The following is a 27,626-nucleotide window of genomic DNA, read 5'->3' as shown; positions in this document are numbered from 1 at the left end:
CCCCATTTCAGTCAAGTTTCTAAAGTTTTCAATGTATAAACCATTCGCACTGAACAAATATATGTGATTACAGAATCTATAGAGCAAGCATTTTAAAACAAAAGTGCATGTTAAAATATCAATAATTTCACAGATCGTAATCATTGTATCGCTCGACGTCAATCTGAGTGATGCAATGGTTATAACATTCCGCATTACCGATATGCAATGGGATTAAAATGAGTGAAACCACAAGAACAGCACCGTGGAAGAATAACTTTTAAAAATTCGAGTATCCAGACACGGATCATCACCAAAATCTCATCAATTCGTCCTTGCCACACACCCGATCAATCCAGCAAGTTTTGCCCGAATCCGTCCATAACTTTTTGAGGTATCATGCTCACAAACACAAAGACAAACAAACAAACGGGTGAAAACACCAACCACCTTCAGTGGTGGAGGTAATTATGTCGGTACAATAATTCTCCATTTTTAAAGCCGCTCGACTCCAAATTAGCATACACTGCTTGCGATGCCATGAAATAACAATCGATCATTCCAAAATACTGTAAATCCGAAGAAAACCGATCGGTCCATTTGGTCTTCTAATCCCAGCAAGTAGCACGTGATGCCAAGGTGCCGGCTTCAAATCTCTCATATACATCACTTATGCCTTGCGTCTTAATGCACATGCAATTAGTGTGATACAAGCATATGCTCCTCCACAGTGTTATAAAAAAAAACACACACACACACACATGGAGCTGATAATGTAGGTCCCTTGCCTTTTGGGTGGTATGAGGAATAGATCTGCGTCATATGAAAGCTAAATGTTCAACCGTTTTTGAAATATCGCATTCACAAAAGTACGTGGACAGATTATATATCGGTCGGACGGAGCTCATTTTAATGTCCCCCTTCTCTCACCTCCTCTGAGGGGCGCTGGACAAAAAGAGGACAGCTAAGTATTGCACCAGTATGAAATAAAATGTAGATCATCACATCATCCTTTTTTTCTGCAGAAGGAAATGCACTTTTAGTGTGGGCTATTGATGTTGTTTTCAACACCCATTATGCCTCAAATTAAATTCGGGAATAAGAATCGTTCACAATGCAAAAACCAACAAAACACTGACAGTCCTTATGCTAAAGATATCCCTGGTCAACTAAAGGTAATTACTGATGAAGGCTGTTAAGGCAATGTGTGCTCTTTATAAAGGGGCCTTCCACAACAATCATGTCCAACTTTAACAAATGTCACCGACGAGTTTTGTTTTAATAATGCCTCTTACAGTTTTGTCAGGTCAAGCCAGTCAGGTATCATGTAAACCTGTACTGACCTGTTTCATGGTCGGGATGTCGGTGACTAAACCGTCTCCCCCACCAGGTTTCTTGGTGAGGAGGGTGTATGATATGGATCCCCAGCAGAATTAAAAACAAAACCTGTCAAAGGGCGGAAGAGCTCCTTGTGAGCCAACAGCCATCCATTTCTCGTGCCTTACTGTGTCTGCGGACATCCTTCTGCTGTTGCGTTACATTTTTTTGGGAGGTTGGTGCAGGATTTGCACTCCGGCCACCGTAAAACACTTCATTCCACAAAACCAACAAATGCAAGGAAATCTGAGAACTTATTACTTGGGAGTACCTCCTGTGCTGCTGCCCTCCTGCAGGGCAGCTCATTGGATGACGGGATTGGCGCAAAGCCTTTGGGACTCCCATTCCTTGATGATCGGAGGAATACCACGGGGTAAACCTCTAGGGTCAGATTGTGGTGGTGTGTGGCGGAGTGGTGCTGAGGTGTCATCCACCAGATGGCGGTCTCCTTGGGTTAACCTGAGGCGGACCCTTCGGGTGGGTGCGAGGCTGATTGTACCGACCCTCATCTCTAAGAGAGGATGATCACCTGTCTCTGTTATCAACTCTGAGGTTCGGAGACCGGATAGTGGCAAGATCATGGCGGGTGGTTACAACTACTGTCGGTCTGGTCACTCTGATGGTTACCATGCCCAAGGAGTTGCTGTAGCTGTGTCCAATGATAATTGAGGTAACACCGGTCAACGAGCGTATAATGAAACGAAGGATTCGTCACTCCTTGGATGTCGATTGCCTGGTCTCTGTGGAGGCTCCGACTGAGGGGAGTGATCTCACCGTGAAGGATGCATTCTATTCCGTGCTCAAGTCTGTGGTCGATCAGTGCCCAAGGCGAGATACTCAGGCGAGATATTTACAGTGCCCCAGGTGAGTCCTTGATGTTTCCGGTAGATATCTTGGAACTCACCGCAGGGTGAAGAAGAATTTTGTCTCTCAAGGGACAATGGATAACATTGACCAGAGTCGCAGGGCCAGGCTTAATGGCAGAGCTGAACTGTTCAGGGAGCTGAGGCGTAAAACTGGACGTGCGCTGAGGGAGGACAAAGAGGCCTATGTGCGAGGAATCTGTGAGGGGGTAGAGCATCACATGTGGTCAAGTGATTCTCGTCCTACTTAAAGGGGAATTTGCGCATTGCGTTCCTTCAAGCCCGTCCCTCAGTGGACTGCAGTAAGAGCGGAGGGTGGTGGGCTCTTGACAAAGGAGTCCGAAGTGAAGGCCCGCTGGGCCCGTTACTTTGAGTGGCTGTACCAGGCTGATCCACCAGCTGTCGAGCTGGATGTCAGGAGTGTTACTATCCCGACTGCTGACCCTCCAATCAACTGTAACCCACCTTTGTTTGTGGAAACAGACTACGGTGAACTGGTTGAAATGGGATAAAGCTCCAGGGATCTGTGGCATACATGCTGAACTTCTCAAGGCTGGTGGAAATGCTGTACTCGTGTCAATGCATGCAGTTCTGTGCTCTGCCTGGAACACAGGCATCATCCCAACTGAATGGAAGAGGGGCCTTGCTGTCCCTCTCTGGAAAGGGAAGGGTGATCGCCAGAACTGCAACTACCGAGGGGTGACGCTGCTCTCAGTGCCGGGCAAGGTCTTTGCTCGGATAATTTTTGATCAGGTTTGCCACCATCTGCTTGAGCACCAGCATCCAAAGCAGTCAGGATTTATACCAAAGAGATCAACGATTGACCGTATCCTTGCTGTTCGGGTCCTCACCGAACACAGATGAGAGTTTCGGCAGGGGATGCTTACAGCCTTTGTTGATCTCTGCAAAGCATTCAATTCAGTGAATCAGAATGCCCTCTAGAGGATTCTTGGTCTTCGTGGGGTGCCACCAAACCTGATCAATCTGATGTCTGAACTCTACTCTGGTACTGAGAGTGCTGTGAAGTGTGGTGGTACCATCTCTGACTTATTTTCAGTTGTTACTGGACTTTGTCAGGGGTGTATACTGGCCCCCACACTTTTCAGCACTTGTATGGACTGGATTTTGTGGAGGATGTCAGTGAGATCAAGCTACGGTGCATCGTTTTGGAATGTCAAGATCTCTGACCTTGATTTCACAGATGATGCAGTCATCTTTGCGGAGACTCTAGATATCCTTTTGGGGGCCACGTGGTGCTGAATGAGGAGTCCATCTCGTCTGCTTGGAGTGTGGATGCATAAAAGCGATCAGCGAGGGCAAGTCGCGAACAACCATTCTTTTCAGAGCGACCCCACAGATACGCACTTCTTTCCATTTTCTTCTCTGCACCTCATCCGTATTTAACTGCACCACAAAGCAACCCCTCATCGCACCTCCACTGACCACGCACCATGAGACATCCTCAATCTTCTTCCCTCCTTCCTCCCTCCTCAGCGACCAGGTTGCGTTGGTCCATCGACTGTGCCTGGTAACAAAGAGGTCAAAAACCACGTCAAACTTTCTCTCTGTTTCTCTCTAACTTTCCTCGGGGTATGTTTCTGATGGCGCCTGTTTTGTATCGTGTAAGGTAAGACTTGCGTGTCAGTTCATTATATCAGTATAGTTCTGCCCTGTGTCTCTTTTTCTTTTGTAAATACTCACATTTCTCTTGCTTCCCTTGTCATAATAAACTTGCTTGTATAAATGTACCCAGCTGGTTGCGTCTTTTCCCGATTGGTCGAGCATGGTCCACACGTTAAAGAGAGAGCCGGGAAGTTTTACCACACCAATTTGGTCTTGTTAGCTGGTGCATACTCGGCAGCTCAGCTCGGCTGCACTTGATACGGTAAGTTAACTCGAGTATGCATCGAGGAAACGAGCACCCCCACCTCCCCTATTGATGCTGCCAATCCACCGGAAACGGTAACACGTGAAATAGTATGAACTAGGGTTCGGCGATATATCGAAAAAAAAATTCCATATTGATAAACCGGTGTTGGAAATTTGAATATACCGGTATACCGAAAAAAATCGGTATGAAAAAATAAAAATAAAAATGGGACATTACCAACAAATCAAAGAAAGCTGTTTACAATGTTTCAATACCGTACATGGTATAAAAAAGCTTTGATGCATTCGGCGTCTTGGCTAAACATGGAACAGGAACAGTGAAACGTATGATGTAAAGACGTACCAGGAAGTAAGTAGAGTAGGATTTAACTTCTAAACCTCAGCATCCGAGCTCATCAGCTTCATACAAGTAATCAAGTTTTTTTTTTCCCTTGTCGTTGATTTCGAAGCAATTGCCAATTGGTTAATTATGTGCAGAGTCAGTCAGCCGCGATAGTGATACTGGTGTGAAAGCGATACCGGTGCGAAAGCGATACCGGTGCGAAAGCGATACCGGTGCGAAAGCGATACCGGTGCGAAAGCGATACCGGTGCGAAAGCGATACCGGTGCGAAAGCGATTCCGGTGCGAAAGCGATTCCGGTGCGAAAGCGATTCCGGTGCGAAAGCGATTCCGGTGCGAAAGCGATTCCGGTGCGAAAGCGATTCCGGTGCAAAAGTGATAGCAATGCAAAAGCGATAGCGGCGTGAAAGCGATATTGGTACAGTGTTCTGCCATAGTCATACTGGTACGGCGATGGCGATGGATTCCAACCTGTGTTGATTACCAAAACTGATCTCACTTTAAAACAAAATCATTTCTAATACAAGTTGAAGTTGGTCATACAATAAACTATTCTCATTATGGAGGGGGGGGGGAAGCCCTGTTTGGGAATACTTTGAAAAATTACTGTCAATGATGTGTACGTTTTATATGAATATGAAACGGACCATTTTTCATTGCGCATTTTTTTATCCACGGAATTAATTTTTTCGCGGAAATTTTTATTTTTATTTATTAAATAATATCGATATACCAGTGGACACCGTTATGACCCCACCAGAATATCGGTGTTGAAAAAAAATCGATGTCGATGGAGCCCAGAACAAACCATCCCTCCATTGGGACCATACTCTGTGTAGAGCGTTGATGCTGCCTAAGCAGTCTCCTTGGCCAATGGACACAATTCTGGAAGGTCACCACTCTGACACAGGACACCAGCAAGCTGGCACTCATTTTGCCGACCTCAGAAGGATGACAGGCAGAGTCAACCCCACTTGGTATTAATTCACCAGCTCAGCGGGTTTTGAACTCGGGATCCTAGGTTTCCAAGCCCACCACCCGAATAACCATTAAGCCAACACCAAGCTGAGTACAAACGCTGCCAGGATTAGCGGTACCAATCGGCGCTCGTGGTCGATTAGCAACCCGCCGGCACGTGGAACTATCCGTGCTCAGTGGCCTCAGGACCAGGTGTTCGGGAGGAACTCGAGCGCTTCCCTTCGTGGTGAAACTCTAACCCCGGATCCGTAACAATATTGTTTTAAAAACAGAAATCTTACCAAAGCACAATTTTTTCCCCCAAAATCAAATTTGGAAAAAAAAACTACAGTGCATAATTAAAGAACCTTTTTCGGACACTTCATCTGGCCCAGAAGTTGGCACGCAAAATAAGAAGAAGACCCATTTTTCCAATTCGGTGAAAAATGCAATACCTATTTTAAGAGCTGCAATCTGTATAAATAGGAGATAGGACTGATCAAATACAGTAATGTAAAACGATACTGATGTAGCCCCTATTTCAATATACTATATTTATGTCGTTTATGTAGATTTATCCAAGATACTGCCTTTAGGCACTCCAACCATCATTGAGTCAAACGATACGTATGTTGGGAGCCACATTAAATTCTTAAAGGGCTAATGAATCAAGAGTAAAACATCTGTTTTTGGATTTCATTTTGTAGTTTGTTAATCAGATCAATTGACCACTAACTATTTAACATTACATATCACGTGAAAGACCATCTTCAATGGCTCTAAGCATGGTGACGCAATGGATAGATGCTGTCTCGGCAAAACCAAAAGGGACAATCGGAAATACGAGTGGATTGAGGCTCATGGAAGTGCAAGCCCCAGATCGTATGAACTGAGAGTGGGGTAGCGGGGCCACAGTTGGACACAAGCAAGGTAATCAATGAACAGGAAGAAGAGGAGTGAAAAGAGGGGAGGAAATACAGGAATCTGCAAGTTAAAACTACGACTGGGAAGGCAACAGCAAACCATCAGGCATAACTTTTACTAAGAAACTGTTTCAGCAGCACCGACGTTCTGTAACAGAGTATGGTAAATCAGAATGTCTGATGGCGGAATATACATGGTTAGGGTTCGGAAAAGTGCTCAGATTGGAACACCATACAGGGCAAAATCTCTGAAGGTGTGAATTTTTTTTACAGCAAGTACCTAGAAGGGCACGCGGAAGAGCGCATACCTCCGCCACGCAATGCCTGATCCACGAGAACATAATGGGCCAATTACATTTTTGAAATATCATGCCATACAGTTCTATGTCGTTTTTGGTCCTATCTCTCAAAGGTGAAGAATCACGTTAAAAATTAAATAATTATCGCATCCAGATATGGATTCGGATCTTGACCAAAATCGAATCAATTCGTCCTTGCTACACACCCAACCACCTGTCCACAACATTTTGAGATATCGTGCTATATATCAGTTTCGCATGATCTCTCAATGGTGAAGAATCACTTTTAAAAATTCTAGTAGCCAGATCTGGAACCACATCTTCACCAAAATCTAATCAGTTCATCCTTGTCACACACTGAACCTGTCCACAAAATTTCATCTGGATCCGCCCACACCTTTTTGAGATATCTTGTGCACAAACAAACAAACAAACAAACAAAAACAAACAGGCAGACAGCCAGAAAGAGGTGAAAACATAACCTCTTTCACCTTTGGTGGCAGAAGTAATTATGTAAGATAAAGCTAGTCTAGATACATACATTCCTTTCCACTCACCAAACTGCCCCCACAAACATCCCCCCCCACATCCCAATTTATAAAATACACAATGTGTTTATGCATACTTTCCACATGCTGATTTACCGGTACAAAGCGTGTTCTTGTATGAAACGCCGACGGTCCTCAGCAGAAGCTGCAGGATCCAACTGTTCAATGACAACAGTGCATGCAGGAAGCGAAGCAGGGCAGATTTCCCCCAACAGTACCTACAAAAGGTGATAATGATGGGAAACATGAAATCAAAACGAAAATGAGTAAAGGGATCGAAAATGTGATTTGATATTGATATTATTGTACAATATCATTAAAAAAAAAAAACTCTCCAAGGAAGAATCTACGAGAAAAGCAAATACAGCAGTTAGTTTGAACGGCTCTCCCCTCCCCCCCCAAATCCATCACACCCATGCGAAGTCTGCATCAAGACTTTATGAGAAAGGAATGTACAAGGTATATAAATCATACACAACTTTGACTTAGAGGTTAATTAATCCAACAATAATAATGTACCTTGTTCTGTAACCGAAATGGTGTGGTCGATACGATACCAATTTTTGTGTGCAAATGTAAATTTAATGCTCTCAGGCTGAAAAAAAACAAAAACCAAAAACAACACTGCAAACAAAGTGTAGAAAGGTGTATGTTCGGGTTAGAAAAATAAATTTAAATGATAACCAAACAAGGAAACAAAAGGGCTGGCAGGATAGCCTGGAGGTGTATACATTCAGCTCCGAGCTGTCTAGCCTGGGTTTGAATCCCGACCGAGCTATAAATTGTCGTCCTGTTTTTTTTTATAGGCAGGGCAAGGCATCAATGTGTGTGCCGTCCCCTCGTATCGATGTTAAACTGGGTGTCTCGTCTGCCAGCATTAGCAAGTGGACGTTAAAGATCGCACTACATTTTGAGAGAGAAGGCGAGCTATTGCCGGAACACTGAATAAATTCCTGCTCTCTCTTACAAGGGGAAATTCAAAGATGGATTAAGGGGGCCTTTGGCTTAGGGCAGTAACCCAACCGTGGGCCTTCTTACTCCCCATTTCATAGTGATAGATATCAGTGAGCAAATTCACAGTGCACTATGTTAAGTATGGATCAGTTCAAAGTCAGGTCAGGTCTCAATTTTAGGATATGCTCTTATTCATAACATGACGATGCTCATTAGTCTGTCCCCCACGCAGTGGGAGACAGGGTTGTGCAATCACTTGTGTGTGTGTGTGTCTGTCCAGGCCGTAACTTTTTTCAATTTGAACTTTTGTCATAAAATTTTCCACAAAGCTTTATGGGATTATGGAGAAGACAAATTAATAATTTTGTATAAATAATTTTCATTATTATCAATGTTCGACCCTTTTTTGCTCTTTTTTTTTAACATTTCTGTTTTCTCAGCAACCACATGTCCGATTGACAATTTTCAGAGGAGGAGCGACCCGTCCATGGAGAATATTTTAATTATAATTGTGATGTCACAGGTCATGTGATTGACAGCCATCTTGGATTAAATGCAAAAAATTGAAGCATATCTCTGAAACCCCTGATCAGAAAAATTTGAAACGTGGCACATCTCATTCGACTCCCAATGGGGAACAAAGGATTTTAGGGATGATGTCATCAGTGAAGTGGTTGAGCAGCCATAATTGTTTTAATCAAAATCCTTGTTTACCATTGAGATTCAGCGTGTATGTCCATGGCCATAACAGTTTTACCAATTGAGCTTTTGTCATCAAATCTTCAACAAACCTTGATTATGAGATTGCGGAGAACACACATTAATAACATGTACAATTTTTTTTTTTAACTGTCGTTTTCGTCAAGTTTAGTTCGAGTACAAAGCTGACACGGACAGGCTTTGCATTTTTAGATGCCTTCTAATTGTATATTTTAAAATGCTCTCAAAGAAAATGAAACCCTGTATGATAAAAAACAATGATTTAATGAAAAAAAATCTTCACATTTTAAAACTAAATTGACAATGACAGCTATTTAAAACGAGACAGCACAATTTATTTGTAAGACCATTTGTCAATTGCATTCCAAAGTGCAGGCAGATTCTCTACAAAAAGCACTACATGTTATATGGGTCCTTTCCGAGATTTTCTTCACCGAAACAAGTCAATGGTTTTTCAGAAGTCACGTCCTCTCGGTACTTCATTCTCGATTCTCATGATTGAAAGACTATGACGTCGATCTTGGTCCATTCGGTTCCTGGCCTTACTCTTGAGTTTTCTTTTTGAGAAGGACCACTCACCGTCACCACTTCAATTTGATACCATCAAAATAAATATCCGAAGAGCTATTTCAAAGTTAGGTAAGTTTTCATGAGGGCATGGAGGAATTAGTACATTCTCAGTTCTGCCCACTTAGTTTGTTTGTGTGAGGATTGAAGCTCTGTTGAAGATGCCAGTGAGGTAGAAAACTGGATAAATTCATATTCAATCGTGGGTTCAAGATCATTGGGATAGGAGCGGGCAAGATTTCCTCTGGATTGCTTGATATCATGGGAGAGGGAGAGGGAGAGGGAGAGGGAGAGGGAGAGGGAGAGGCTTGCAGTTGATTTCTTTGTATGTTTCAAGTCACTGATTAGCTGATCATTGATGAGAAGGAACACCTCAGTCTTGAATTTCTCCTTGGGTGACAGCACAGGGATTTGTTCAGCATCTCAATAGTCAAAGAGAGGGTTATGCATCAGGACACGCTTCGAGGATGAATTTTACACGTTATGGCGACAGAGTATAATTAACGAACTTCCCCACCAATAAGTAAATCTGCCCCTGCATGTTCCGCCTCTCGGCTTGGGCCCTGGGCAACCACCACACCCAGGTCAGGTCAGATATCGGCGCATGCCCCAGAGTAGCGCATCGCTGCATCCACTTTCCACCGGTACTCCAGGGGCCTCCGGCTGGCCATCACCCAGGCAGATACCAGGCCCTTCCCCATCTCGAGATGCTGATCAACCTGCTGCAACCACAAGGCATGTGGTTGCCCCATTGGCCTCCTCCACTCACAAAGCTCCCTTGCTGAGAGAATCTGGTGAGCAGAATCAGCGTCAGGAAAACGAGTCACATGTCCATTCAGCCACAGCTGATGCTCACTGATCATGCAGGTAACAAATCTCATTTGAGTCTCTTTCAGCAACTGTTAATTGGACACAAATTCTGACCAGCGATAGCCAAGGATTCTCCAAAGAGACTTGGCAACAAAAGAATTAAGCCTCCGTCTCAGATCCCTTGTCAGAGTTCAAGTCTCACATCTATAGAGCAAGACTGGAAGCACCAACGAGCTGAAGACTCGGACTTTCGTCCTCTTGCACAGGTATTGGCAGTGCCACACCCCATGATCCAGTGAATCTATGACTCCCCAGGCCTGACCCAGACGTCGATTGAACTCTGGTCAGGTCTCAATCTCCTCTCCGAACCCTAACCCAACCTGTCCACTGCCGCACCAGCAACCCCCTTAGTCCGTCATCGAGGGCACTGCATCTGCAGCACAGCTGCATCAACAGCAAATTACAGTAGCTACAGCCAGGTACTCTGTTACAAAAGAGGAAGAAGTGTGCAATTTTGCAGATTAGGGATTCTCACAAAAAAAAAAAGGAGTGGACATCACAGCCCATTGTTGCCTGGATTCCATGGACCAATACAGGCCTTTGTTGTTCCACCTCTGCAGGAAAAAAATTTTTAAGGATCTGAGCACACAGGGCCATGTGCTCATCTACGATGAAGGTCAGTCTCCAGCTGAAACAATGAGTTCATGAGAATGTTTTTAACAACACATCGAGTTGGTTTCACTTGTACACTCTCTGCTCTTGTGTTCTTGCCATGCAATTATATACAAAACGCCAATTACTTGAAAACTTTTTCTTCATATCATTTCAGTGAAACGTATCAGAAATATTACAAAAATGAGTCTTTACAATACCAAATACAATTTAATAACCACAATAATAATCAGAAGGACACTCGGTAGAGTGCATACCTCCGCCACGCCATGCCTGACCTAGTAAAACATATTGGGCCAAATACATTTTTCAAATATCATGCAATATATAGTTTTTGGCCCCATCTCTCAATGGTGAAGAATCACTTTTGAAATAAAATATTCTCATGCGGATTTGGATTGGGATCTTCACCAAAATCAAATCAACTCGTTCTTGTCACACACCCAAAGTGTCCACCAAGTTTTGTCCAAATCCGTCCACAACTTTTTGAGATATCCTGCACACAAACAAACAGGGTGGCATCAGGCAGTAAGCCTGACAGGTATGACGAAAATCATGCAAATAACATCACTGTCACCTTGATCTTTGACATATATAGTCAAAAAAAAACAAAAAAAAAAACAACAGCCTCACTTTTGTCCTTTGGTAAAGTTTGACGAAGACAGCTGAAAGCCTTGGCAAGTTGTCGCACTCACAAACAAGCATACATACACACAAACATACAAACAAATGAGACAGACCGACATATGACGAAAATTAAAAATTTTCCTCATAACAAACAAACAGACAGACAGGGGTGAAAACATAATTTCCTTCCACCTTCGCTGGCAGAGGTAATAATAAAAACTAGAAGGGCACTCGGGAGAGCGCATACCTCCACCCAGAAATGCCTGATCCACGAGAACATCTCGGGCCCAATACATTTTTGAAATATCATGCTATATATCGTATTTTATTAATTGCTGGAATCCTTCGGATTTCGGCAATTATGTTGGTTGGTTGTGTGTGTCATTCTGTGTGTCTGTCTGTCTGTTTGTGTGTTTGTTTACCCTGTAGCAGCCACACCATTTCAGCGATCATGACCAAACTGGGTATAGATGTCGGCCATGGTCCAACTTAGACACTTGTCGTTTTTGGTGAATCTAGGTCAAAGGTCAAGGTCAAGGTCACCAAAAAACCGAAATTCTTATTTTTGCAATAACGTCCGGTAAAATGGTCGTATCGACTTCAAACCAAATCCAAAATGTGCATCTTCCAATTCTGCATCCAACCATATGTCTCATTGGGGTGTCACACCAACACCCTTCTTAGCGGTCGGGGGTCGAATGTCAGGGGGGGTCAGGTCAAAAATTTCAAATTGCAATAAAAACGCCATTTCAAGTCCGATTGATTTCCAAGTTATGACCATGACCAAACGAAGTGCTACAACTCATTAAACAGTAGCACTATAGACTTATAAGAACTAAATTGATTTCCAGGTTTTTGTTTTTTCAGATCATGGAGATATGACAAAGTTATTCCAACAATTCCTTGCTGAACGAGCAATTTCATCCGATTTTTCAATGGTGAAGAATCACTTAAAAAATTTAATAATTCCGAAAGAATCGATTCGTCCTTGTCACACACCCAACCTGTCCATCAAGTTTCGTCCGAACCCGTCCACAACTTTTTGAGATATCGTGCTACATATCGTTTTCGGCCCTATCACTCAAAGGTGAAGAATCACTGAAAAAATTCAAGTAGTCGGATCTGGATCTTCACCAAAATCAAATCAGTTCGTCCGCGTAACACACCCAACCTACCACCCAAATGTCAGCCGGATCCAGCCACAATTTTTTGTGATATCCTGCACACAGACAGACAGGGGTGAAAACATAATCTCCTTCCACGTTCAGTAGTCAGGTCAGGTATGGGAGCATGTGCCAGAACAGCGTGTCGCTGCGTCCACTTTCCGCCGGTACTCCAGGGGCCTCCGTCTGGCCATCCCCCAGGCAGATGCCAGGCCCATCCCCATCTCCTTGAGATGATGGTCAACCTGTTGCAACCATGAGGCACGTGGTCGGCCCACTGGCCTCCTCCACTCATGAGACTCCCTCGCTGAGAGAATCTGGTGAGCAGGATCAGCGTCAGGAAAACGAGCCACATGTCCATACAGCCGCAACTGACGCTCACGGACTATGCAGGTAACAAATCTCATCCGAGTCTCTCAGCAACCGCTCGTTGGACACAAAATCCGACCAGCGATAGCCAAGGATTCTCCGAAGAGACCTGGTACCAAAAGAATTAAGTCTCCGTCTCAGATCCTTGGTCAGAGTCCAAGTCTCACACCCATAGAGCAAGACTGGAAGTACCAAGGACCTGAAGACTCGGACTTTCGTCCTCCCGCACAGGTACCGGCAGCGCCACACCCCATGATCCAGTGAATCCATGACTCCCCAGGCCCGACCCAGACCTCTATTGACCTCTGACTCGCAGCTAGCAGAGACATGAATATCACTGCCAAGGTAAGTGAATCTCTCCACGACCTCAACATCCTCACCACAAACAGACACAGACAGGACAGCAGCATCCAAGATGTCACTGAAAGCCTGGATCTTTGTTTTGACCCAAGAAACCCGTAATCCCAGCGGCTCCGACTCCTCTTTCAGCACCTCGAGGGCCCCCAAACGGATGTCTAGAGTCTCCGCAAAGAAGACTGCATCATCTGCAATATCAAGGTCCGAGATCTTGACATTCTCAAACGATGCACCGCAGCTTGATCTCTCCGACATCCTCCCTAAAATCCAGTCCATACAAGTGCTGAAAAGTGTGGGGGCCAGTACACACCCCTGACGAACTCCAGTAACAACTGGAAATAAGTCAGAGACGGTACCACCACACTTCACAGCACTCTCAGTACCAGAGTATAGTTCAGACATCAGATCGATCAGTTTTGCTGGCACCCCACGAAGACCAAGAATCCTCCAGAGGACATCCCGATTCACTGAATCGAACGCTTTGCAGAGATCAACATAGGCTGCAAGCAGTCCCTGCTGAAACTCTCGTCTGCGTTCGGTGAGGACACGAAGGGCAAGGATACGGTCAATCATTGACCTCTTTGGTGTAAAGCCTGACTGCTTTGGACGCTGGTGCTCAAGCAGATGGTGGCGAACCCGATCAAGAATTATCTGAGTAAAGACCTTGCCCGGCACTGAGAGCAGCGTCACTCCTCGGTAGTTGTTGCAGTCTTGGCGATCACCCTTCCCTTTCCAGAGAGGGACAACAAGGCCCCTCTTCCAGTCAGTTGGGATGATGCCTGTGTTCCCGGCAGAGCACAAAACTGCATGCAACGACACGAGTGCAGCATTTCCACCAGCCTTGAGAAGTTCAGCATGGATGCCACAGATCCCTGGAGCTTTGCCCCGTTTCAACTGGTTCACCGCAGCCCGTGTTTCCACAAGCGAAGGTGGACCACAGTTGATTTGAGGGTCAGCAACAGGGATTGTAACACCCTTGACGTCCAGCTCGACAGCTGGGGGATCAGCCTGGTACAACCGCTCAAAGTAACCGGCCCAGCGGGCCTTCACTTCAGACTCCTCTGTCAAGAGCCTACCACTCTCTGCTCAAACTGCAATGCTCCGAGGGATGGGCTTTGATGAACGTAATGCGCGAATTCCCCTGTAAGCGGGACGAGAATCACCTGTCCACAGGTGATGCTCTGCCCCCTCACAGATTCCTCGCACATAGGCCTCCTTGTCCACCCTCAGTGCACGTACAGTTTTACGCCTCAGCTCCCTGAACAGCTCAGCTCTGCCATTCAGCCTGGCCCTGCGACTCTGGTCAATGGTATTCAGTGTCCCTTGAGAGACAAAATTCTTCTTTGCCCTGCGGTGAGCTCCAAGGCATACACCGGCAACATCAAGGACGGTGGTCTTGAAGGCGCTCCACAACTCTTCAGGACCCCCCAAAGCACCCAGACCCCCCAAGTGTCCACTCAGCCTGTTCGCAAACTCCTCAGCTACTCTCTCATCCCTGAGCTTGGCAACATCCAGCCTAGGCTGGGATGGTACCATTCTCCAGGATTTAAGGTGCAGCTTTAGAGTTGCTACAACAAGCCTGTGGTCAGTATTGAGGAACTGAGCACTCCGGTAGACCCTGCAGTTCTGGATCATCCTCCAACGACCATCAATGAGGACATGGTCAATCTCCTTTGCCATACCGCCAGCGTTGGAATACCAAGTCCAGCGATGAGCTTGTGGGCGCTGAAACCATGAACCAGCCACCCTAAGTCCATGACTTCTTGCAAAGTCAAGGAACTTAGTGCTATTCTGGTTCATAGTTCCTGACCCATGGGGACCAACACACACCTCATAACCGTCCCTATCAGTTCCAGTCGATGCATTGAAATCCCCCAAGACGAGAAGTGTATCTCGTCTGAGGCACTGATCAACCACAGACTCGAGTGTGGCGTAGAATGCATCCTTCACGGTGAGATCACTCGCCTCAGTCGGAGCATAAACAGAGACCAGGGAAATGACACCTAAGGAGTGACGAATCCTTAATCTCATAATACGCTCGTTGACCGGTGTTACCTCAATTATCATTGGGGTCAGCTTATTGGACACAGCTACAGCAACTCCTTGGGTATGGTAACCATCAGAGCGACCAGACCAATAGTAGGTGTAACCACCCACCATTATCTCGCCGCAATCCGGTCTCCGAACCTCAGAGAGCTGCAATCCCGATGTCCAAATGCTTGAGCTCAGATGATAACAGAGACAGGTGATCATCCTCTCTTAGGGATAGGACATTCCAGGCACCCACCCGAAGGGACCGCCTCAGGTTAACCCAAGGAGACCGCCGTCTGGTGGATGACACCTCAGCACCACTCCGACACACTCTCCCGCAATCTGACCCAGGGATGTTACCCCGTGGTTTCCCTCCTATCATCAAAGATTGGGGGTCCCGAAGGCTTTGCCCCAATCCCGTCATCCGGTGAGCTGCCCTGCGAAGGGAAGCTGCACAGGAGGTACTCCCACGGAGTGGGTTTTCAGATTTCTTTGCGTTTTTGCGTTTTGCGGAATGAAGGATTTTACGGTGGCCGGAGTGCAAATCCTGCCACCAACCTCCTAATAAGAAGTGACCCAACTGCAGGAGGACGTCCGCAGACACAGTTGGGCACTAGATATGGATGGCCGTTGGCTCACAAGGAGCTCCTCCGCCCTTTGACAGGTTTTGTTTGTAAACTTGCTGGGTGTCCATATCCAAACACCCTCCTCACCAGAAAACCTGGTGGGGGAAACGGTTTAGTCGCCGACAACCCGACCATGGAACAGGTTAGTACAGGTTTACATGGTACCTGTAGCAGGTCACAGATCGAACCTGACCTGACTGATCAGTAGTGGAGGTTATAATAAGAATAATAATGATAATGATAATAATAATAATGAAAATTTTAGGCAATCTCACTTCATATAATACTCTGGAACACAACGTTATATCATCATCGTGTACTAATTATATTAATAAGAGCCATTCAGATGAACGATTAGACAAATCAAAAATCCAAGTGTTTCACAACCTGTCCTGCATGAACTTCAAGGATTTCTTCTTCTTTAATAACCACAATTATTCCCACGTGATTGGCGGGATGACTGGGAGAAGATTAGCCCAAATCTTTCAATAACCAGCTAGCCAGGCCTGATGTTTGATGAAAGCTCGGGCAGGAATTTGTAATTTGTTCATGGTGCCGGCGATAGCTCACCTACTCTTCATGAAGGACACCGTGGGATCTAGCGTCCACCAACTAATGCCAGCAGACGGGACATCAACTTGAACGTCCATTTAAAGGAAAGCACACACATTATTGGATCACCCTTTTTTATTATTTACAGTGATGACTCCATCTACACCTCACTCTCCGAAAACATGGACCATCTTCTATCTTCTCATCCAAACTCTCTCTTCCTCTTATGTGGCGACTTCAATTGTCATCACGCCAGTTGGCTAGGTGTGGGTACCTCTCTCACCTGCCATGGGACATCAGCAAAAGCTTTCTGTGACTCATTGGGACTGACTCAATCGGTCAACTTCCCGACCCGGATCTCAACCAATGGTACTCCATCTCTTCTGGATCTGATTTTGACAAATTTCCCTGACAATATCTGCTGCTCTTCCTTCGCTCCAATTGGTTCTTCTGACCACATCCTTGTTAAAGTGGACATCTCTCTGGCTGTTATCAGAGAACCACCTCACCGCCGTCGAGTCTGGCATTTCACTCAAGCCGACTGGCAGGGTCTCCGAGCAGCCATCAAACTTACAGACTGGTCTCCTATCACTACTTTCTCAAACATCAACTCATCCTGGGAATTCTTTCAAAGAAACTTGCTCTCCCTCATGCACAGATTTATCCCCTCTCGTGTTCAGCTGTCTTACCCTTCCTCCCGCCCTTGGTTTACTGAAGCTTGTGGCGAGGCAGTTGTCCTGAAACAACTTGCCTTTGCCTCATGGAAAGCAAACCCAACTGAGGGCAATCTCAGTTCTTTCCACAAAGCTCGGAACAAGTGTGTATCTAGCCTCAGGAGAGCCAGAAAACAACATCTTTCTCATCTCAAGTCTGAACTCTCAAACCTCTCTCCCTCCTCAAAATCCTGGTGGCGTTTAATCAAATCCGTTTCTGGTGTATGTTCCCCCTCCATCCCCTCCCTTACCTCAAATGGCCGCACTGCTGATCCACACGTGATAAAGCTGAATGTCTAAACTCGGTGTTTGCAGCTAAATCTTGTGTCCCAAACCCATCACTATCTCTACCCACTTTACCCAGTCGCACCCAACTGTCCCTGGACTCTGTATCCTTTTCTCCTGACAAGGTGGAGAGCTTGCTTTCAAACCTCGAGTCAGATTCTGCAACCGGTCCAGACGGCATCAGCCCACGTGTCCTCAAAGCCTGCTCTTCTGCTCTTGCTCACCCTCTCTCTGTTCTATTCACCCTCTCATTTTCCCAAGGTCATCTGCCATCTGCTTGGAAATCTGCTAACATCACTGCCCTGCATAAAAAGGTGCAAAAACAGATCCCTGTAACTACAGACCAATCAGCCTTCTCCCAATCATCAGCAAGGTTATGGAATCCATCATCGCTTCAGACATGAAATCCTTCCTCTTCTCCAATGGCTTGATTTCCAATCATCAATTTGGTTTCAGACCAGGTCACTCTACCCTGGATATGCTGCTTCTGCTCTCCCATCAATGGATGGAGGTCCTCAATGCCAGACAGGAAATCCGAGCTGTATCCCTGGACATATCACGTGCTTTTGACACAGTCTGGCACCCTGCCCTACTCACCAAACTCTCTTCCCATGGTATTCAAGGCCATCTCCACTCATGGCTCGCAGACTTCCTCTCCTGTCGCAGTCAACGTGTGGCCCTAAATGGAGTTCTTTCATCCCCTCTTCCTGTGCAGGCTGGAGTTCCTCAAGGTAGCGTTCTAGGCCCTGTTCTTTTTCTGGTTTTCATCAATGATCTCTCGGACTCTCTGGAAAATCCTCTATTTCTCTTTGCCGATGACTCCACCCTCTGCCGTACCATCTGCCATCCCTCAGACCGGCAAGCAGCAGCTTCTTCGCTCACTGCAGATCTGGATAAAATCACAAACTGGTCCAACAAGTGGAACATGTCTTTCAATCCAGACAAATCTCACACTCTCACTATGTCTCTTCGAAAGGACCGTTTACAAAACCCCCCATCCACTTTCTCAACAATCCTCTGGAAGAAGTCTTTTCTTTCAAGCTTCTGGGTCTCACTATCTGCCATGACCTTTCCTGGGAAAGTCACATTTCCAACCTCGCCTCAAAAGCCAGTCGCCGACTGGGAATCCTCCGTCGTGCAAAGTCCTTCCTCGGCCCTCTTGAGCTCCTGACCACTTACAAAGCTTTTGTCCGTAGCCTGATGGAGTACTGCTCTCCCCTCTGGGCTGGTGCTCCTGCCTCCCACCTTTCTCGACTTCACGCTGTCGAAACCAGGGCTTTTAAGATCATTGGCATCTCCCGCAATGAAGCTGAGTCTTTGGGCCTCTCACTCAATCACCGCAGGTTGGTCGGTGGTCTTTCTGTCTTCTACCGACTCCTCTCGAGCCCTGCCCCCCTGCTCTCTCTGCGATTTGTCCCAACCACATTTCCACAGGGCGCTCAAGGTCCGCCAACAACCCCCTTCTGATAAAACTACCAAAATCACGAATCACTGCTCATCTTCACTCTTTCATTCCTCTTTTTCCCGCCTTTGGAATAAACTTCCTCACTCTATTCTTTCCCATTCTTCCCTCCAGGCTTTCAAAACAGCTGTTCACCACCACCTCTTATCTTCCCCCATCCAAATCCTCGATCTTTTCTACCCCGATAATCCACCCAAGCCCACTTCCTTCAATTCTCCTGCTTTCCTTCCTGAAAGTCCCTGTAATGTCCATCTTCTCCTCGCCATGTTCCCCGTCCCATCCCCATCCCTCTCCCTTCCACAGTTCACCTGTGTCTGTTCCCCAATGTTTTGTCCCTTCCACTCCCGCCCCTCTTGTCTCATGCCTCCTTGCTGTGAGTTGTGTGTTAGCTCTCATACGAGCCTCGACCAAGGTATACAAAAAAAAAAAAAAAAAAAAAAAAAAAAAAAACCCTGCCCTTGAAACATTAAGATGACAGTTTATAACTGTTCCGGGATTCAAACCCAAGCGAGACAACTTGGAGAGAAGAGTGTATTCCTCGAGGAGACCGTGCCAGCCCATGAACTTGAAGGATATAGTAATCAATAAGGTTTTTCCCACGCATTGTTTTTCGTTTCATTATGGGGAATTCAACATCTGTCTGCAAATATGGCATATATTTTAATTTCCCTGAGCCCCCTCCCTAACCCCATAAGCTCCATAGAATTCCCCTTTCATGTAACTCCTGCAAAACTTCTTTCCCTTCCCTCTGCACCTATCAATCTTCCTTCTCAATTTAAACTTCATTTTTGCCTTCTCCCCCCCCCCACTCCTTCTTACACTCCTCCTCTTCCCCACCCCATCCCCATCATTCTCCGCTCCCCCACCCATCCCCTCCCACTCCACTCTCCTCCCCCCCAACTCCTCCTTCCCCCACCCCCTTCCACGACCATCCTCACCCACCCCCCAACTCCTCCCACCACCCTCCTCACCCTCCAACTCCTCCCACCACCCTCCTCACCCCACAACTCTTCCCACCACCCTCCTCACTCCCACCACCCTCCTCACTCCCCCCCCCATTCCTCCCATCACCCTCTTCACCCCCCGCAACTCCTCCAACCACCCTCCTCCTCCCTCCAATCACTCTTTTCTCCACCCTCCTCCTCTCCCCCCCCCTCCACACCCCTTCCTACCCCTCTGCATGCATGTGATAAATAGTCGCTGACACCACAGGCAGAAAAAAAAAATCTAGACGACCAGAGAGTTCATCGAACACCTTACCCCACACAATGTTGAAGTATAATTAAATTGAAATTAAATAATGATTATAAAGGTTGGAGAAAAAAAAATTGGAACCACCGCTGTCGATGTCAGTGTTTTATACACCACTTTATTGAACATGTTACATTAGTTCTTCGTGCCCCTTATCTCTCTCCTTTATGACGTCCATAAAAACAGTAAGTTTCTTGGTTGGAATGATTTTCAATTTTGTTTGACAGACAGGCAGACAGAGTAAAAAAAGAAGATCTCATTCCTGTCTGCACATGTGCTATCGAGACAAATTCCGAGCCAAAGTACTGTTAAACGGCAGGGTCATTTTCCGATTCGTGTTCAAAATATAACATTCAATTGAAATCATTTTGCTCCGAGATCATAAACTGACGTTTTTGCACAGAAGGACAGACGAGCAAGAAGTCAACCAATTGCTTTACCCCACTTGGCACTTCATGTGCGCAGAGTGATAAAATGTGCATTTATTAGGATGACCTGAATAAGTATTTCAATGCAATAATCCATAAATAAAATGAACTAATATATTTATAGGCAGATAGATAAAGTAATTAATTGATTAATATTTTTGAAAGAAGAAATGCGATAACATATAACCTATTTGAGCAGGTTGAGACGCAATGCATCATGATAACGCTTTGTTTTCCGACAATTATTCCATCACAATTATTTATTGCGGAAAAAATTCCTGCCAGACGGCGGAATCTTAATCGTACCCTTCAGCACCGTAAAGCTACGTGTGATTGAACTCGAAAGATGTTTTTTTCAAATCGCCGTTTCCGAGTTGACGCAAGACAACGCGAGGTACAACAGGGCCTAATCAGTCCGCTTCTTTGTTTCTCTGTCCATTCTGAACTTACATGAAACGTGAAAACGCGAACATAAATCGACGGTTGCCGTTTTAAAAAAAAGGAGAAGCGTCAGATTGAAATGGCTTCTGTTGCACTTCCATTGTACAAGCAAACCACAATGGATGAGATCATTATGAAAGCTTCTTTTCTTTTTTTAGATCCTCATAGAAGATCTCGAAGTCTTACTCACGCTGTTGTATTTGTGGACTTTTTTGTTTCACAGCCTACAGCTTTCATCGAAACTTCCTGAAACTTCGCATATATATGTAAAAATACCCTGCGCAGACAGTAACCGTCTCCGATTTTGAAAATACCTCCTAGAAAAAAAGTTTTGACGTCAAAATATCTCCGCTAATGGAAATCGCCTAAAAAATTATCTCCGAAACCATGCAAGCTTTTTGAATTCTGTTTGCGGGAATCAAACAGGGCATTAGCAGAGACGAATTACCGCACATATGATACATCACTATGACGTCATATCAATTTTTATGACGTCATTCCTATTTTTTGTTTCACAACCCAGAGTTTTCATCGGATCTTCGTGAAACTTGCCTTGCAGATGCAGAAAGCCCACGCACAGGCAGTAACCTTCTCCGATTTTGGAAATTCGTCCTAGAAAAAAAGTTGACATCATAATATCGCCGCTAATGGAAATCGCCGATACCATTATCTCCAAAAATAGGCAAGCTGTTTGAATTTTGTTTGCGGGAATCGAACAGGGCATTAGCAGAGATGAATTACCGCACATATGATACATCACTATGACGTCATATCAATTTTTATGACGTCATTCCTATTTTTTGTTTCATTTGTTTCACAGCCGACAGTTTTCATCAAAACTTCCTGAAACTTGGCATATATATGTAAAAATACCCTGCGCAGACAGCAACCATCTCCAATTTTGAAAATTCCTCCTAGAAAAAAAGTTATGACGTCAAAATATCTCCGCTAATGGAAATCGCCAAAAAAAATATCTCAAACTCGGCAAGCTTTTTGAATTCTGTTTGCGGGAATCGAACAGGTTATTAGCAGAGATGAATTACCGCACATATGATACATCACTATGACATCATATCAATTTTTATGACGTCATTCCTATTTTTTGACATTTTTTGTTTCACAACCCAGAGTTTTCATCGGATCTTCGTGAAACTTGCCAGGTATATGCAGAAAGGCCATGCGCAGGCAGTAACCATCTCCGATTTTGGAAATTCTTCCTAGAAAAAAAGTTAACGTCATAAAATTGCCATGAATGGAAATCGCCTATCCCATTATCTCAGAAACTAGTTTGTTTCACAGCCTACAGTTTTCATCGAAACTTCCTGAAACTTGGCATATATATGTAAAAATACCCTGCGCAGACAGGAACCATCTCCAATTTTGAAAATTCCTCCGAGAAAATAAAGTTATGACGTCAAAATATCTCCGCTAATGGAAATCGCCTAAAAAATTATCTCTGAAACACGGCAAGCTTTTTGAATTCTGTTTGCGGGAATCGAACAGGGCATTAGCAGAGATGAATTACCGCACATATGATACATCACTATGACTTCATATCAATTTTTATGACGTCATTCCTATTTTTAGACATTTTTTGTTTCACAACCCAGAGTTATCGGATCTTCGTGAAACTTGCCATGTATATGCAGAAAGCCCACGCGCAGGCAGTAACCATCTCCGATTTTGAAAATTCATCCGAGAAAAAAACTAGGCAAGCTGTTTGAATTTTGTTTGCGGGAATCAAGCCAGGCATTTGCACAGATAATTTATCGCAAACCTGATACATCACAATGACGTCATAGTCGTTTTTATGATGTCATCATTAAGAGGACGAGGATCTTAGCTCATTCGAGCTTGTTTTGATTTTTTTTTCTTCCGCTCAGAGTCGAGTGAAACGACGTTTTTCTGAAAACACTGCACACCATAAGAAGAGGAAATGATAAAGTGTGCGAAAACTTTACCTTGCCAAACCAACCCTGGCCCAGCTCCTGGACATAACGAATGTCCTCTCGGGCAGGACCTCCTCGCTCCGCCAGTCCTGTGCAAAGTCAACGGGCAAGCTTTACCGTGGTAAACCAGTCCAACAGGGAATACAATATGGAGATTCATAATAACACCACGCCTCGTGTACAATCAAGAATTATACCGTCATTAGTTTCATTATTCGTAACAATCTCCAAAAGAACACGACACATTCTATGCCAAGCAAGAGGCAAAAAGCCTAAAAAACACAAAAGAATGCAACAACCAACATGCTTCACCCTGCAAACGAGGAACAGACCATTTGAAATGAGGAAGAAAAATTCATCTCTTCAAGGTGTACCATGATGAAAATATACAATTACCCATTTTCAAGATGAAAAAGTTTATTTGTGCAGTTGTATAGCTTTTGACTTGACAAACAGAAACACAATTACTCATAAAGTTCCTGCCAGACAGTAGAATATTAATCATACCCTTTAGCACCGCGGAGCTACGACGTGCGATTGATCTTCCAAGATGTTTCCACGACCATTGCCCAGATCATCGGCCTTGTTATGCCATGTATACAAAATGTATTTTTGTCAATTTCCCATAAATAGATTACCATAGTGTGTGCAACTCTACTGAGACAAAAAACAATGACACTCATTTTCAAATTCCACTACTGCAAATCCCATTGACGTCGTCCTTAAACCGAAAGCCTTTCACGTTGCTATGAAATGTCATGATTTAAGTGGTGATCTTCTGGTTTGCACTCATATATTTACTATCATCTTCCTTCCTGGTGTCACCAATATTTTGGAATACCTCCCTTCTCTCTGCAACATTCTTCCTGCAGTGCTCAGGGCACTTCAGTTGCTGACATTACATCAGGCACATGAATGACCATGAAGTATGAAAAAGCTCATTTGTACAGTAGTAGAGCTCTTGTTCTCTATGCATGTTGCACTCGGGGAAAGTGCAAGTAGCAAGATAAAAATCACACTGTGGTATTATTAGTTTGGCAGAAAGGAAGAGGAAAGCATCAAGTACTCCAGGATTCCCCAAATTGCACAACTCAAATAAAGCTTGCAGCAATTTCTCATCCAAACACAGGATGATCTGGAATGCATCTCAAAATGCAAAGCCCTTCTGCATCTATTTTGTACTCTAATTAAACTTGCCTGACCTTTTGTACCAATGCCTGACCCAGTACAATATAGCAGGGCCAATTTTTTTTTTGAAATACCATGCAATACAGTACTATATCGTTTTTGGCCTATCTCTCAATGGTGAAGAATGACTTCAAAAATTCTAGTCGCTGGATACGGTTTCGTATCTTCACAAAAATCAAATCAATTTGTCTTTTGCCCCACACCTAACCTGCCCACCAAGTTTCATCCGGATCCGTCCACAACTTTTTGACATATCTTGCACACAAACAACCAAACAGCCAAACAAAGACAGACAGGGGTGAAAGCATAACTTCCTTCCACTTCCGGTGATAAAGATTTAAATAAAATAAAAAAAGCATTTCATTTATTATTTACTTATTTACCAGATTCTTATCATTAACAATTGTTGAAAATTTGATGACAAAAGCTCAAATGGTAAAAAGTTTATGCCCTGAACAGATACTGAAGCTGAAATAGTAAATTAATAAAGAAACACGGAAGCGATTTCAAAAACTCGGCTGTCTTGCGCTACCCAGTAATGAACGGGCAAGTAAGACCTATTTCTACTTTCTGTAACTTTGCCCTTTGACATTTTGACCCAATTATTTATTAGTGTTCTCCATATTGTCATAATAAAGGTTTGTTGAAAATTTGATGATAAAAGCTCAATTGGTAAAAACGTTATGGCCTGGACAGAGACAGATAGACAGAAAGACAGAAGCAATTGCAAAATCTTATCTCCCACTGCGTGGGGGATGGGCTAATAATAGGAAGCCGAACACAAATTACACATAAAAAGGTACAATCTCAAATCTCACACTGCAATACATCCGGATCCTCCTAAGATCTCCAATCCATACTGCTGTTGGTGGGTCGTCCCTCATCCCCTACCCCCTCTTTCCATTGTTCTCTTATGTCCCGGTCCATGCTCCAGCTCCTCCACAAGCCTCGATTCTGGATATGAAAAAAACAACAAGTTTTTACTCTTTTCCATTTTCCTCCACTCCTCCTTTTCTTCCCTACTATCTTGACCTCTTCAGCTCATTTCTGAACTAATGCTACCTGTCCTTTTCCTCCAAATTGTTCTGTGATGTGCTCTTTGCTGGTGTTTTGCATGCTCCATTTCTCGGTGCACCTCTACCATTGGAATTTGTTTAATAATCTCTTTTGGCTATCAGCATAAAATAGATTACAGACCATGTGATTCCTTGGCCATGTGATTTGAATCAGCCCAGCTTGCAGAAGCAGGCAATGGGGGTGGAGCACAGCTGCAATTTCCGAAAGAACTTGTACCACATCGGATAATGCCATAAGCATGACATCATCCACATCTCACACATACTTGAGTCTCCCCCACCTGCTTTATCCTGCAGCTCAGATCCATCCCTCTTGGCCGTGGAAAGTACGTAGACATCAGCTGTATGGATGGTGTGTGGGGTGTGTGGCAAAGGAGTGTCTTCTAAAGGTGGGGCAAAGTCCTCAGTTGTGAACTCATTCCCAAACTCAAACTCCTGGAAAAGTTGCAGTGGATAAAGTGGCATTAACCATCAATCAATCATTATAGAATGAAGAAACATTTGCAGAAGTAAAGCCGAGAGGAAAATTAAAAAATAAAAAAACTCACCTTGAATCCAGTTTTACCGAAGCAGCAAGTGCACACGAAGAGCACCGATATGAGGCAGGTTAACGTTGCAAAGGAAACAAGCAACGGCACCAAGAAAGATCCGGTGGCATTTCTGTCAAGCACGTCATCTCTGAGATCTGCAGAAATTAAATAAATAACTTGATATTCTTTCCTTCATCTCGGCTTTGACGATATAATTGTACATATATTGTTATGTTTGCAAGTGTGGGGAGGGGGGAGTGGGGAGGGGGAGGATAGATATCACCTTCCAACAGATAGAAATGTATGGAGTAGTATGATCCGTGTACGAGTCGTTCGTCAATTTCATTGTAATCAAGCAAGGAAACGTACAGTGCCGATAGAAAGTCTACACCCCCTTTCAAATTTTTCACCTTTTGTTGGCTTTTAGCCTGGAATTAAATTACATTAAATCAGACCTGTATTCATACATCGTAACCCACAGCTTCAGAATGAAAAAAAACAATTCTACAAATTTCAGAAAATTAAATAAAAATACAAAACGACAATATCTTGGCTGGACAATTGTCCACTCCCCTTATAATAGCGATTGTAAATGAGCTCAGGTGAAACCAATCACCTTCAAAATCACACAAGTTAATTGGCCTCCACCTGTGTTAAATTGTCATGATTCTGATTATTTCAGAATAAAATCAGCTGTTCCGGTAGGTTTCCTCTGCTGGGTTGTGCATTTCACAGCAAAGACTCAACCATGGGGTCCAAGGAGCTTTCAAAAGACTTCCGGGATAACGTTGTGGAAAGGCACAGATCAGTGAATGGGTATAAAAATATTTTAAAGGCCTTGAATATCCCTTGGAGCACAGTCAAGACAATAATTAAGAAGTGGAAGGAATATGGTACCACCAAGACCCTGCCTAGATCAGGCCGTCCCTCCAAACTGGATGACGAAGCAAGAAGACTGATCAGAGAGGCCACCAAGAGGCTCATGGCAACTGTGAATGAGCTACATGCTTTTATGGCAAAGACTGGTCACTGTGTGCATGTGACAACAATATCCCAAGCACTCCACAAGTCTGGCCTGCACAGGAGGGTGGCAAGAAGGAAGCCATCACTCAAAAAAGCTCACCTTGAGTCCCGTATGAGAGATGCAAAAAACAACACCACTGCGGAGATTCTGAAGCCATGTGACAAAAAGTTTTGTGGTGTGATGAAATTAAGATGGGATTTTCTGGCCCATATGCAAAACATTACATTTGGCACAAACCCAACACAGCACATCACCCAAAGAACACCATCCCCACTGTGAAGCTTGGTGGTGGCAGCTTTAGTTTTGGGGATGTTTCTCATCAGCAGCAACTGGGCCACTAGGCAGGATAGAAGGGAAATGGATGAAGCAAAATACAGAAAAATCCGAGAGGAAAACCTGCTGCCCTCTGTAAGAAAGCTGAAATTGGGAGGGAAGTTCACCTTTCAGCATTACGACGACGTGAAACGCACAGTGAAAGCTACACTGGAGTGATGAAGGAACAAAAAGATAAATGTGCTTGAGTGTCCCAGTCAGAGCCCTGACAGAAATCCAATCAAATATCTGTGGCATGACTTGAAGAATGCTGTCCATCAATGCTCTCCACGCAACTTGATTGAACTTAAACAGTTTTGTTCAGAAGAAGGGAAAATATTG

At 44.4% G+C, this 27,626-nt stretch overlaps 1 protein-coding gene across 2 annotated transcripts in view; it reads right to left on the bottom strand.

The window, feature by feature from the left end:
- LOC147025436 (uncharacterized) overlaps window positions 1–27,626 on the bottom strand; it is a 139,108-nt gene that overhangs the window by 70,201 nt on the left and 41,281 nt on the right. For both annotated transcript variants that reach the window (XM_085886399.1, XM_085886400.1), the window contains exons 3-6: window positions 25,967–26,103; window positions 25,700–25,853; window positions 23,167–23,243; window positions 7,274–7,395 (exon numbers count right to left, since the gene is read on the bottom strand). In XM_085886399.1, coding sequence (XP_085742525.1) covers window positions 7,274–7,395; window positions 23,167–23,243; window positions 25,700–25,853; window positions 25,967–26,103 — 490 coding nt within the window. The remainder of the gene's footprint in view (window positions 1–7,273; window positions 7,396–23,166; window positions 23,244–25,699; window positions 25,854–25,966; window positions 26,104–27,626) is intronic.

Source organism: Eptatretus burgeri, chromosome 6 (genome assembly GCF_056783735.1).
Source record: "Eptatretus burgeri isolate ZD-2024b chromosome 6, Ebu_testis_v1, whole genome shotgun sequence".
In the NCBI taxonomy this organism is placed as follows: domain Eukaryota; kingdom Metazoa; phylum Chordata; class Myxini; order Myxiniformes; family Myxinidae; genus Eptatretus; species Eptatretus burgeri.
This window is presented reverse-complemented; position numbering and strand designations above follow the sequence as displayed.